Genomic DNA, 14,094 nt, shown 5'->3' with positions numbered 1-14,094 from the left:
TTTTTACTACCTAGTCCGGTAAATAACAACTGTGTTTATCACATGGATCCTTTTACTGTCATTGTTCTCAAAGAAAGTGTCAGAGGAGTAGGTTCATTAATCCTGATGGCTAAGCCTTGGCACAGACAATTAATGAAGCTGCATATTTACTCTTGGGCTGGTAATTTTCCTTCTCTTTTTACTGTAGAGTTAATCTAATGCTGAATGTTTATGTTCTATAGCAGACTAATGTGGGATTTTTTTTAGTTCTACTCTGGATTTTAGCTTACTGCCAGCTACGTCCACCTGGCAGCTGGTCCCAGTGGTGTAATTCACAGAGCGAGTGTGTTAAATTACTTTTTAAAATTTAAATCATTTCATGTATTGCTTGATTAAAAACAAGACTGAAGCCTCGGGCACACAGGACAGGTACTGCTGAGCAAGAGATGTTTTAAACACTTGATAATGGCAAAGCAGTCTAAATAGGAATTCCATTGGGAAGTAACTTTGGCTCTGATGTGGTGAGGTATATCTCCACTGGTTCCTGTTTAGATAGTGATTAAAAAAAATAATGTGATCAAATGAGAAAAATAATGTGCCAAACAAAAGTTAAAAATAAAGATTTGAGTGCTAGAAAAACACTGGTGTATTAGAATCATTTAACAGCAGACAAATAAGGCCTTTTTGGATCTGTATATGAGCTTGGTCCATTTGGCACCAGTCTTTTAAGTATGTGAAAAACAGTCATCTCCAAGTAGAAGAAAAACTCCCTATTGTCTAAGTCACAACAGAAGTATACATGACATAACCAACAGAATCAATGCAGTTATCAGAGAGCTGTCTGCTTTCTGATGTCATACACTTATGTGTAACTGAGTTATCTGATACCTCCTAAATGTTCCCATTATCCAGTGTGAATGAAATGACTAAGTGAGATTTAATGAATGAAAATTTCAATGGAGTTTAACATCAGTGAAGAACTTCAACTTTCTGCGAGTATCAGAATACCACAGTTCATCTGAAATGTATTGTCTGGATATTCAAAAATTAATTGATACCAAGCAGCAAAGTAGTTCACAAACTCTAAAACATGAGCAAACTAATGTGTGTTAAAATGTACTAGAGGATTCATACTGGTAACCTAACACCATTCAGGGTGGGAGGTAGCATTACAGATTCTCTCTTGGTAGACAGTCCTACAACTATCTGCAGGTCACCAAATTTATGCTATATATCCTTGATGATAATGATGAAAATGTCTTGAAAAAGAAGGCTTGTTTTAAATTGAAGGAAGGAAGTTAGAAAAGTTCAGCATAAACTTCTTTTGCCATTCAGGCCTATGGTTCATACTAGCTATGTATGTAATGGATAAGTTGCTAGATACAGAACCAATAACTGAAAAATCGGATAATTACTAAGTGAGAGGACAGGAAATACTTTGATTTTAAAAAGAGCAAATGTAGTCCATTGAATTCAACCACAACTGCTGTATTTCTGTCATACTTAGGTAATCCCATTGATTTCAGTACAGTGGCGGTTGTTTGTGAACGCTCTCATTTGTCTGCTTCATCAGCTCCCTGTTTTCTCTGTGGCTGTAAGCCAACAGAACTTTTGCAGTACCTCCTCTTTCACCTTTTGAAACCTTATTTTTTTTAAAGTCCATTACTTAATATTTTGGATCCGACTCAGATATGTTTGCCCTGAAGATACAAGGTGAACTGACTTGCTTTGTTACTGATTCATCTATATTGTAGTTAGTTAGTTTGATTTGTATTGTTGCTTCTTATTAGGAGATGTACAAACCAATATCCTTCAGTGGCCATCAACAAAAATTGGAATGGTTCTAGAGAGGTGAATTTCAGTTATTACCATTACTGCTGTACACTTGACTATAATGTTAAAATGTGTGTGTATTTGCAGCTTGGGTACATGGCGATCCCAGGAAAGTGGTTTATCCAACTGACAGCTATGGGCAGTTCTGTGGTCAGAAGGACACCTTCAATGAGTGAGTACTAAATCTGAACACTCATCTTTATGACTTATGCACTATGAGTGAAAAATGAGGTTTCAAATCCTCTGTCTGTGAGTGGTTCTTGAGCAAAGTTGGAGAGACATCAACACTTAAGATCCTCTTACTGCATTTATTCCAAATGAAGTTCAGATTAGTTGCTCAGAGGAAATCTAAACACAGATTATTACTGTAGTGCAGTTGTTGTCATCATTCTGAGAATATTTTTAGTTAAGTATGAATGTAACTAAGATTGCATCACTGATAGCATTGGAAGGGGCAAGCTGGCTCATCTAAATGCAAAGGCTAGGGGAGTTCTATCTATCTTGGGGCAAGAGTAGTCTCTAGAGCATTGCGATTTCTTGGTTCACTTCAGCACGCAACAAATGCCATAGAAGAAAGCATAGTAAAACTCTTAATTTATTCTGCCACTTATCTAGTGTATGTAAAGGGGAGACTGTGTGGTCAGGCAGCTGTAGCCATACCTTTCTTGGGGGTATCAGCCCAGTACTTACTTATCTCATTTTCCTGTTATTTTATCTTTGGACTTTTGGAAATTAAGTTGTCACATCATTGTTTTCTCTAAAAATCTAAGAGTGTCTAATGAGAAAAGAATTAAGAAGTATTTTTGCTGTTTCTCTCTCCCTTTCAGAAAGTAATCATTAGGTGCTTCTCATGCCTTTGCTGACTTTATGAAGTTGGAAATTGTGCGGGAATCAAAGCAAAAGCTACTATTTGATAATAGCTCTTGTTTGCTTCTTTATTTTCCCATTTAATTTTCTGGAGAAAAAAAAAAAAATGAAACCACTGCCCAAAGGACAGTTCAAAAGGAAAGGAGGAGAAGGGGGTAGAGGAAGAGCTAATACTTACTCTCAGACTCTTCATAGAAGAAACAGACTAGGCTCTGTAAGAAGACAAAATCTCTTCCATCTTCTGACTATGATTCCATGTAGCAGTTGTTGGCAAAGGCCATAAGAGTCCTCTTTCCCTGTGAAGAGAATTGTAATGCTGTGTGTATGTTCCACGACACTGCACACTCTTGTCTGCCATTCACCCACCCCTCCATTTGTCTTTTCCCCTCTGTAGTCCACAGAAAGCAGTGGCCAAATATGTCTGGGGATCTGAGACACACAGCATCTGTTCACTGAGTGTGACATGTAGCCAGATCATTCTGTCTGATTCTTGTCACCCACTCACATTCCCAATTTCAATTTGCTATGCAAATCTTCAGTTATTTCTTAGAACTTAATTTCCAATTTGTATGCAGAAATGTCCCTGTCATTGCCAGGGGACAATACAACCACTGAGGATGCATTTTGGCGTTTGTTTGCCGTATTGAGGAGGTTTTTTTATCAAAATTTTATGTCAAAAGTTACATAATAAAATGTACTGTACAGGCAGGATTGTTCATGGCAGTGTTAGCATTAAGGCCTGCTGGAAGGCACCACTAAACAAATCCCTCTGGTCTGAAAAAGTGGAGATATAGAATGTGATTGAATGTCCTATGTGGATACTATACGCAGTGAGAAAGGCTAACTCACAGTGATGATTTTTCAAAGTCCCTGTAGGCTTAATCTGATTATGTTGTCATGAGAATCTCTTGTAGTTCACTTTGTGCCTCCCTGTAAGCCATCCATTAATCTCCATGTAATCTCTAAGCCTGTTTGCCTTCTACAGGACATACTTGTAATAATGAAATACAATACAATTTCTCTATAAAGGACACAGATTTATTCTTGTGTTACCTATATGTTTAATCTTTATTTTCTGCTGTTAATATCAGTGAGTGGGCATGAGGAAAAAACATGAGGGGAAAAAAAAAAAGACATGAGGAAAAAATTAAAAAAAAACAAAAACCAAAAAATTGGGAATCTGCCTATTGGAGAAAGATGACATTTAGGTCCATTTTATTCTTTTTATTTCAAGAATTAGCACTTAATGAATTATTTGCCAGTACATGTGTTTTGTTAAACAGCACATAGAACATACCCCACTAAAAAGAAGTGTACGTTCTAAAATGTCAGGCAGCTGAGCTAATCTCATTTTTAAAGGGAGCTTGAAAATGAGTATATGAAAATGAAATATAATTATTATATATACAGGGGGACATAATGGTCTTGAAGATCTAGCCGGATTGAGTAACTGGTAGAATTCCAGTACTAATCAGTGTATGTGTTCTAGACTGGTGGGAGAAATATGACAGTAGCAACCTGGTTACCCCAAGAGCATTTTGGTTTTGATGTAACCATCCTCCTCCCAAGGCAAAACTCATCTGGGTTTCCACAGTTTGTGTCAGTGATGTGTCAGTGTGTATCAGCTCAGGTGCAGCTGTATTGTGTTCTCTTGTACAGGTGAGGCCTCAAGGGGATGTGTGCACTGTTATGTCCCATGGGGGCACTGTGCACAGTCCTGGCACAGCCGGCTGACTTTGAAATCATATAAAAAGGGCAGGACTTCTGGTATGCCATTAGAGATAGTTAATAATTGTTTTGAGATATAAAGTTTTAACAACGTATTTTGATCATTTAAACAGTAGGTGTTTAAAACCAGCAATCTTGGAGTTGTCATTTCTCAAAAAATCCAAATGGAGGAGGCCCACAAAGCAGGGCCTCAAGGCCCCAGTTTCCTGAAGCTGTTGATCATGGGGGTTGTTGTGCGCAAACCCCTTCGACTGTCCTTTGTTTGTATCACAGGAGATTTAGGAGCATTATTGTAAGATGCTATTATCGTTCTGCTTCCTGGCTAGCTGCTTTCAGTTTCCATCCATGAACAGTTTATGATTTTGGAATCACCTTCTGATAAGTGAAACAATCAGCTTTTACAATGTAGAGTTTGTTGATAGTAGTTTTGTGTGCAGTACATACACAGTATGTTCTGTACAAGCAAAGGGACCACACTGTTTTGCAGATATGTTTTACCAGATAGTTTTGCACTTCTTGGAGGCATGATTGAGACACTGTGTAACAGTAGTTAGGATTGTTTTAGCTTAAACCCTTGCTATGGAAAAACTGCTCAAAGTTAGTATTCTTTAGAAAAAAACTTCTGGTTTACAACATATCTTGGTATAGAACGTTCTGTGTCTGTGGTTTTCTTTTTTTTTTTTTGTCTTGTGTTTGTATTAAGACTTAAAAATAATAGAATTAAAATACCAGTGTATGCTATAGATTTTGGTATGCTAGGATACTTAAGCACCTATACTTAAAACATTAATTATCTTATATCCGCTTCCCTAGGAACAAGACCATTTTGTTTTACTTTAACATTCTGAAATGTGCCAGTCCTGTAGTGTTAATTAACCTGCAGTGCCCTACAACACAGGTGAGTGAAATACAGAGATATTTTCCCTGCCTTGTAGACGTGGTGCCTGAGAACTAGACATACATTTTTTGGAAGTACTGTTCATATCCAGCTAAATACCATACAGTTGTTTTATAGATTATATATAGAGCATAAAGTATCTGCATTCTGTTATGATCAGAGGAAAATAAATAGAAACTTATCAGATTGTGTATTTTAGGTCAGAACTGAATAAAAGTCTAGTTTAATACAGCAACTTGTTGCTCATTAATTTATTGCAGGCAACTGTTCAATAGTAATAAGTGTATACAAAAAATCATTTTAATTGACAGCTAGGATTTTCCAAACTGGGCATGTACAAGAAAATGTGTATATCCCCAGTGACAGTAGTTTCTGAGTGTGGTTAGATTTTATGTCACTTCAACAACTGAAGAAAGTTTGTTTCAGACTAATGCCAAAATCTGTAATCTCCCTTAACTGTGCTGCAATTTATTGTGAAGCTGTGAAGTAACTCCAGTTACTGAACTCATGGATTAAAGTTATCCTTCTGATCTTTTTTATGTGAGACCATTTTATTGTCCTGGTTTGCTGAGCAATTGTGTGAACAGTTATGTCAGTTAATCTTGGAAAGCAACAAATTATGGCCTGAGGTAGGTTGGAGAAGTTAGGGACAGGACTGCTCTGATCCACCCTTGCTACCAGAGTATTTGCACTGTGTAAATAACCAACAGACGATAGTTTGGTCTCAGTCATCTTGAGAATGTTTAGTGAAATACAGTGTTGCTTTGGATGAGAGCTGTTTGTGGTGGCCAGTTTACTGATTCGAGATGTTAATTGTCGATTTATTTCGCTGTCTTTGAAAAGTGGTTCTCATCCCAGCTTGTCATTTCTCCTGATCCCTATTCTTGCCAGATCTGTCTCATCTATTTACTGTGACTGTGCAGATCATTTGACACAGCTGAGATGATGGAAATCTCTGGGAAAGGAGAACAAGAGTCCTCTTAACTCTGTTCAGTTGCTGACAGAATGGGAACTTTATCCGCAGCAGATTTGTTTTTGGAATTTGGAATTTTGGAATTTCCATCTACCCACACTCAAGACACGGAAACTGTTACCCTGCAGTCTTTGGACTTTGTTACTGCAACAGTTCAACCCGTTCAGAAATACTGAGGTCGTTGTTTGGGATTTGACTGGCACAGTATTCAAGCTGGCAGTGGTCATGGATCAGGAAAGATGAGACACAGTTTGAGGGAGAGTGGGTAGTTACTTTATTTCAGACATCTCCAAAGCAGAGTATGTTCTTAAATTCTGTTTGCTCCTGAGGAGGTTTAATTCCCTGGTTTTATTTTTGTTTTGTTTTTTGGGCTTTTTTGTAAAAATGCTGAAGGCCAGGATGGATGTGACTCTGGGCAGCCTGGTCTAGTGGCTGGTGACCCGGCCCAGGACAGGAGGTTGAATCAGTGCTAAGCTATACTCTCTGGTGGCAGCAACAATACCTGAGAATGGCATGGAGCTGTGTTGGGGTGGGGTCAGGTAGGGGTTAGAGAAATGTTCTGCCCCGTAGGGTGGTGGACGTGAAACAGCTCCCCAGGGCACTGGGCACAACCCTGAGCTGCTGGAGCTCAAGGAGTGTTTGGACACCACTCTCAGACATAGGGTTTGGATTTTGTGTGGTACTGTGTGGAGCTGGGGATTGGACTCAGCGATCCTTGTGGTTCTCTTCCTACTTGAGATATTCTATGATTCTATGTCTTCCTTTTTTTGTTTTTTTGCAGCTTTGTGTCTCAAAGTGCCCAGACAGGTTTGCAACCTACATTGATGTTCAAGCTTCCTACAGATATAGGCCAGATCAGTGGAATTACTTCAAGCAGTACTGCAAACCTGGTTTTAATAATCCTCGCAAGGTGTGTATGTATCAAAAGGTGATGGGATACATTTATTCTTCAGCCAATGCGTAATATGCCTGCATTTACTGAACTGCATTGGAGCTTTAGATTATTCCAGTATCACCATATTAGGAGTACTTCCATATATATGATTGGACACTGCTTTACTCGTGGCTTAGGTCTTTTATGCAAACCAGATTCCCTCTGTCAGTGATTACCTTTTGCTTATGAAGATATCTGCAGCTACCTATGTTGCTGCAGTACTGTGGCAGGCAGTATTCTCCAGTACTTAGATACGCCACAGCAGTAGAACAGAATATCTCAACAGAGTTCTTAATGATGATGTGTCACTTACAGCTACTTAGTCTATTTTAGAGCTAGAAAAAATTGACCTGTCCTTAATAGAATTGATTTTGCACTGAATGGTAATGTAGATATTTCTCTCATCTTTAAAACACTTTACAAATCAACTAATTTAGTTGTGTTAAATTCTTACTCTTCCTGAAGAGAAAAAAACAAGAGGAGTTAAGGAACAACTTGTCAGTCACCTCTGACTTAGGTGCAGATCCAAAGTGAGCAGGTTTTTTATTTTTTTATTGCTAGAAAAAGCAATAAGAATAGCCTTTTCCTAAACCACATTGGCAGTATGGACTCTTACATTATGAATGTTTCTTGTAGTTCCACCAGTCAGATTCAGGGAGGCGGCTACAAAGCCCAGTTTGGACATTTTTTCAGACTGGGTGAGAAATGAAAGACATCTGCCCAGGGAGGTGGTAGAGTTACCGACCCTGGGGGTGTTCAAGGAGCGATTGGATGTTGTGTTGACGGACATGGTTTAGTGGGAGCTATTGGTTGGCCTGGATGATCTTTTAGGTCTTTTCCAACCTTGGTGATTCTATGATTCTATCTTGTTATTCTGCTGTGTGTTCAGCATTCCTATTTTTCCCCATTTTAGTCTGTTGCTCAAGTCCTACGTGATGAAGATTGTCCTTCGATGATCATTCCAAGCAGGCCTTGTGAGTGCTTCTACTTCTTACGCACATCTTAGATGATTATTAGTATTCACAGTAAAGCACAACTCAGATCTGAAAAACGTTTCGTAGCAAGGTTTCTAGGTCTGTTATCTATTAGTGACTGTCGATCATTTTTAAAGTTTAAAAGTATATATATATATATATTTCTTACTGCTGTTTGTGAACATTCAGCACGTGCTCTGGTCAAGCTGAGCATTTTCTTTCTCATGAGTCACCACTAATACTGAAAAAAATTACTCTTCTAGTTAAGCACATGGGCAAGCAACCCCATTTGCTTCAAGAAAATATAATGTACAAAGGATTGTATGAACAGCTGTTGAAGTTCAGAGCGTACTTGAGCCTAATTGCAGTGCAGCTTAATTTTCACTTGTAATGCTGGCTCTGTAAGGCATATAGATTAGTAATAAAGAGACGAGAAGATATTTTGTCCCTACAGTTAGCAGGTATTTCTGATCTCAGATTTGGTCCCAGCTGCAGGGGTGTAATACTAAGAGTATTTGTCACTGCATGAAAATGAGATACTGCTGTTTGTTTTTCCGTGTAGACATTGTGTAAACCAGGGGCAGGTGTTTAAAAACAAACAAACAAACAAAACAAAACAAAACAAAAAAGCAAAGTTAAGAATTATTAAAAAAATTGATATACTGACCCACAAGTCAGAAAATTGCTGCATAATGTAGTTTGAATGAAGATACTAAGATACCAGCTCTGCAAGTCAAAGATTACAAAGGGAGGAAGAGAGGACAGTTATTCTAGACTGAATATTGAACCCTGGTCTCATGTGTTGGAACCAGATAAGGATAGTGCAGAATTGTTATGTAAAATACAGCTGTGTAGGAGTGATCTGCTTTCCTCTTCCAAATGAAAGCCTGAACATTTTGCAGGAAAGAGCCAGGAAACAAAGCAGAGTATGTGCCTATCTCTCCTTTTCTCTCTCTTTTATAATTCCCTCCTCTTTTAATCTAACCAAGAGTTTCTGTAATTTTTTCCATTGCTTCCTCTCCAAGAATATCTAGTGACAATAACTGCTATTGCAGATCATCTGGCTGCATCTGATGCTTGCTGTTATGTTTTGGTTTGGGTCTTAATACAATTAGTGACCAGCTATGTTGAGTCTGTCCCTGGAGACTCATTTGATTACTGCCATGTAAGTGACATATTTCAGATGTTGTAGTATTTATAAGCTGCCAAGATACTGGCAGAGTAATTCAACTCTACAGATAATACTACTGTTTTTTGATACCACCTAGACTCTCCAGTTTAAATCAATGCTTCCATTATGCCTGAACTTATACAAACATAGGACAAGAAGTTCCGGAGTATAAAAAAATATCATATTGTATATGTTGACCCTATCAATAGATCATCAAGTGAAAAACAATTGATAGAATTAAATTAAAATAATTTAAGTATGTTAGAATTTGTTGCATCTGCTTTTAGAGGATGAAAGTGGAGCTTGTCATGAAATGTAATGTGTATGCTTCTTTTTGCTATTTCAAATAGTTCTTAAGAGATGCTTCCCAGACTTCTCCACAAAGAACGGTGTCCTAACTGTGGCAAACCAGACTACCTTCAAAGATGGAAGAGGGAAAACAAGAAACGTAACTGATCTCAGGGAAGCTGCAAAGTAGGTTCTACCATTCTTTACTGCTCATTTGTTGCATTCTGAGATTGTGAAATAACTTAGGCTGAAGATGACCAGGCAAGATTTGCTAATAGACGGTGTCTTTGTGCCTGAGCAAATGCAGTTTCAGTAAGGGAAACTAACACTGTGGAATACAGAAATGAGCAGGGAACTAAAGGTCTTAGTCTGATTGTCTCAAAGTAATTGTCAATTTTTAAATCATTCTTGGCTTTTTTTTTTTTTTTTCCCCCTAGCCAAAGAAATAAAGAAAAGCACTAAAGAAAGTTGAAGAAGGCTAAAAATGAAACCTTAATGTGCTGTGCCATTTCCTGTGCTTAGCCTTTCTGCTAACATGGAGTGTCCTAGTACTACAGGCATTTAATCTTAGAAGAGTGCTCCTGTTTTTAATGTGTCTAATGGTCAAAAAGTGATGTATGATAACACGTCCCTTGCAGATGGACTTTCCTGGAGTCACAACTTTTAGTACATGCTTAACAATACATGCTTTTCTTGTGACGTAATAAGCAATTATTAGCACTTACAGGGTTTTTTTTTAAATAAAGCTGTATCAGGAGATGCGTAGATTTTTTTGCTAAAGTTTTTTGAAGGTTTTTAACTTAGAATCTTCTTTGACATACATAAGATTGATATTGGCTTACTTACAGAACTGAAGCTGAGTAATACTAGTAGTCCTATTACGAGCAATGTTATTTCAAATTCATTTACTGGGGCTATCTGTTGTTTAAATAAATTCTGCTTGTCTACCTAACGCAACCTTCTCTTGGGTTTGTCTTTTTCAGTGGTATCAACAATGTCCTGGATGCAAGATCAGTTGGAATGAAAATTTTTGAAGACTATGCCATTTCTTGGTATTGGATATTAATGTAAGATTTTAATGAGTAATCGTAAATTTTCCAATGCCACTTTGGAGTGTGAAGAAATTGAAAAAATAGATCATGAATGTGTTTGTTACCAATTCTACATTTAAACTCAAGGAGCAATTGTAACTTCCTTTCGTCACATCATAGTAATGTTATGATTTTGTACATGAGAAAAGTTTAGCACAGCACACATGTGTAGAATGTCAGTTGATTTGGAATCAGTTTTTATTATCTTACCAGGAAAAAGCTGAGAAGCTGGTGTATACAAACATTTTTGGATCTGCCCTATAAGACTGTCATATCTAAGCTACTCATTTCTACTAGCAGACAATATCAAAAGGTTGTATTTCACAAGGAAGATTTTGAAATGCAGATTTTCAAATAATTCTCATATGGGACAAAGTGACATTCATTTGGAATAACAGGTGTGCGTGAAAGAGAAGATTCTCACACTTTTCTCACTTTTTGTTTCTGTCTTTTATTTCCGCAGTGGGCTGTTCATTGCAATGATAGTGAGCCTGCTCTTCCTTGTGCTGTTGAGGTTCACAGCTGGGGTTCTCTTCTGGATTTTCATCTTTGGTGTGATTGGAATTATAGGTTATGGTAAGTGTAATCTGGCCTGGGAGGCTATTTTTCCTTATGGCTTAGGTTTGGGAAAGGAAAGTCAGTAATTACTTCTCCCTGTTGTAAAGTTTATATAATGCATGGTTTTGGACATGGTTAATAGAGAAGGGCTTAAATGGTAGTAGAACTTAGTAAAAATTCAGCTCTGCTGTCGCAACAGCAGATGTATTTACCTCAATTATCTATCCATGGTGCACTTTCTATTCATTTGTACTGATATTTCTTTTTATATATGTTATTTCATAGTTTACTGGTCTCACAGTAATGCATTTTTGTTTTTTGACATGCTGAGGACAAAACACTTGGCTTGTAGAAGTTTATTTAAAAAAACACTTGTCTTCGCAGTCTTCAGAAATACACATTTAATATTGATTGCTTTTTAAAAGGCATCTGGCATTGTTACTGGGAGTATGATCATCTCAAAGGAATACCTGGATCTGACCTCACTGTTTACGATATTGGATTCCAGACAGACTTCCGAGTGTACCTACAACTGAGGCAAACGTGGCTCGCATTTAGTAAGTGCCCTTTAAAACTGATATCACTTAATGGATATTCAGGAAAATGAATCATTGTCTTGTTACAATGTCTGCCTTCTAAACACGTCACTCAGAGAGGTAAGACGAATTATTTTTCCTTTGTATTGTACAAAATACCTGTTTTTTGCAAGGAGGGTAGTATATTTGGAAAAAAAAAAAAGATGCAATTACACTGCTGATGGCAGTGAAAAACATGCTTGTATATTACACTTCTTGTACTTTCTGCGTTCATAATGGGCAAGAAATTAGTCTTGATGAAGTTGCAGAAGGGCATTTTTCTCTCCCAGTCCACTTATTCTCAAACTAATACTCCTAGAAATAAGATTAATAACTCTGTATGTCTTTGTAGAACTCTTTATGATCAGGTCATTGATTTTTGTTTGTTTATTTATTTATTTATTTATTTTTAGTCTGCTCTAAGACTGTGGAATGACCCTTCATAAATTTCATCAGCTTTGTTTTCATGAGTGCTTCATTGCCTTCTCTTACAGGGGCATGTGCACTTATATTTAAAACAAAATTCTACTGGAATAAGAGAGCTTGCAGCATTCACATCTCCACAGGGAAGAAGGGACAGAAGAGAGAACCAATGTGTGGAAAATATAAATTTCACTGCTATTACTACTCTACTAGAAGGCATACAGATGCTTTAGCTGGGATGAGGAATGGAATGTGATCTAGATAAATCTCTGCCTCTCCCTATGAGTAGCTGAATTAATAGGACGGTAGTATATAGGTTAATCTCCTTTCTTTGTTTTGTGTCTTCATTGGATTGTCAAGATCATGAGGCATCTTTTTATGTATTGTTGAGACAAATCTTTCTAGTATGCTGTCTCTAGAGGATCTTATGATTGTATTATGTCATTGTGTTTCCAACCTCTTATAACTCTCCTATCTCTTCTCCCGCCTGACTCTAAGCAAACAGTATGGAATCTACCTGGAGGTCAATGTCACTTTCAGATTAGTAAACTAAGGTAGTCAGGATCTAAATTAATTCACCCAGCAAAGCAGTTAAATATCCTTTAAGAAAATGTGGTTTTGTTTTCATTTGGTTCTTGATATATTTGATCTTTTTTTGTTGTCGTTGTTATCTACAGTGATAATACTTTGTGTTGTTGAGATCATAATCATTTTGATGCTGATCTTCCTAAGAAATAGGATCCGGATTGCTATTGCACTGTTAAAGGAAGGTAGTAGGTATGTTCGTCTGACTTTAAAATATTTTTTTAATTTATTAAAATTATCTCTGGGGTATAATCTTCTTGAGCTTCATCTTGTACTACAAGGTTGGGAGTAAATGTGCAGTACTGGATTTGTTGAGAATAATGGATAGTATATGGAATGTTCGTTCTCTGTTGATGAGATTTTGCTTATAAGAGCTTTCTGTCTTGCAATAGAACATTTCTTATATCTCAGTTCCTTGCCTTAGGAGTGCATACACAGTGGTACTATGTGTCCTTAGTGCAAAAGGGTATATCAGCTGAAATGCTAAGTGTGGTACGGTATTAATGGGAGCCTGGGAACCTATATCTGCCAACCTTGCTCTGTCACTGGATTGTCTCCAAAGTGCCATACTGGTAGTAGAGTGTTACAGTGGCTGTTATTCAGAAAAGACTTCTTCTGGCTTCAGTGAAACTTCTGTGTGGACATGCATGAATCTGCAGAGACTTCCATGACCAGACAGTGTAAAATGACTCAGTCCAAGACACTTCTTTTCAAATCTGAGCAGAGGGGAAAGCAGAGCAAGATGTGTTAGCTGAAGGACCGGGAGACTTCATTTTGTTTCCTGAAATCTGTGTAGACTTTGTTTGCAATGGCTCTTGTTTTATACAGTGCTAATGCTTAGTTCTTTTTAAAACTGCTTATGTAACAAAGGGGAAAAGGGCTCAAAAAATCAGAACCTTGGATTTCAGTACAGGTAGATTTAAGGTGTGATTGACAGCCACTGAAAGCATCTTCCTTGGCAGTAGAGCTCTGTTACTGGAGGTCATAAACTTAGCTCTGAATATATCTATGTATGCTTTCTGCCACCTCTATTGGCACTATGGTCCTCAGGAATCAGAATTTGAGATTTTTGTGATTAAGAAATACTGAAGCTCTGCATTCGGTCAAGTGCTTGTTTCTTTCTTATATTATTGTGCAAGTAGAGCATAGCAGTTAAAATAGATAGAACTAAATTATACTCTTTAATTCTTATTTCATAAACTCAGGAATACTTTAAA

At 37.4% G+C, this 14,094-nt stretch overlaps 1 protein-coding gene across 2 annotated transcripts in view; it reads left to right on the top strand.

The window, feature by feature from the left end:
• SLC44A5 (solute carrier family 44 member 5) overlaps nucleotides 1–14,094 on the top strand; it is a 49,904-nt gene that overhangs the window by 21,004 nt on the left and 14,806 nt on the right. For both annotated transcript variants that reach the window (XR_004308234.1, XM_015870851.2), the window contains exons 4-12: nucleotides 1,900–1,984; nucleotides 5,221–5,305; nucleotides 7,060–7,188; nucleotides 8,126–8,186; nucleotides 9,708–9,831; nucleotides 10,629–10,712; nucleotides 11,200–11,312; nucleotides 11,720–11,851; nucleotides 12,970–13,069. Coding sequence is in view for 1 of the 2 variants with exons in the window: in XM_015870851.2 (XP_015726337.1) it covers nucleotides 1,900–1,984; nucleotides 5,221–5,305; nucleotides 7,060–7,188; nucleotides 8,126–8,186; nucleotides 9,708–9,831; nucleotides 10,629–10,712; nucleotides 11,200–11,312; nucleotides 11,720–11,851; nucleotides 12,970–13,069 (913 nt within the window). In the remaining variant the exon portion in view is untranslated. The remainder of the gene's footprint in view (nucleotides 1–1,899; nucleotides 1,985–5,220; nucleotides 5,306–7,059; nucleotides 7,189–8,125; nucleotides 8,187–9,707; nucleotides 9,832–10,628; nucleotides 10,713–11,199; nucleotides 11,313–11,719; nucleotides 11,852–12,969; nucleotides 13,070–14,094) is intronic.

Source organism: Coturnix japonica, chromosome 8 (assembly GCF_001577835.2).
Source record: "Coturnix japonica isolate 7356 chromosome 8, Coturnix japonica 2.1, whole genome shotgun sequence".
Taxonomy (NCBI): domain Eukaryota; kingdom Metazoa; phylum Chordata; class Aves; order Galliformes; family Phasianidae; genus Coturnix; species Coturnix japonica.
Note: the sequence above shows the minus strand (reverse complement) of the source record. Positions and strands in the feature narration are given on the sequence as shown.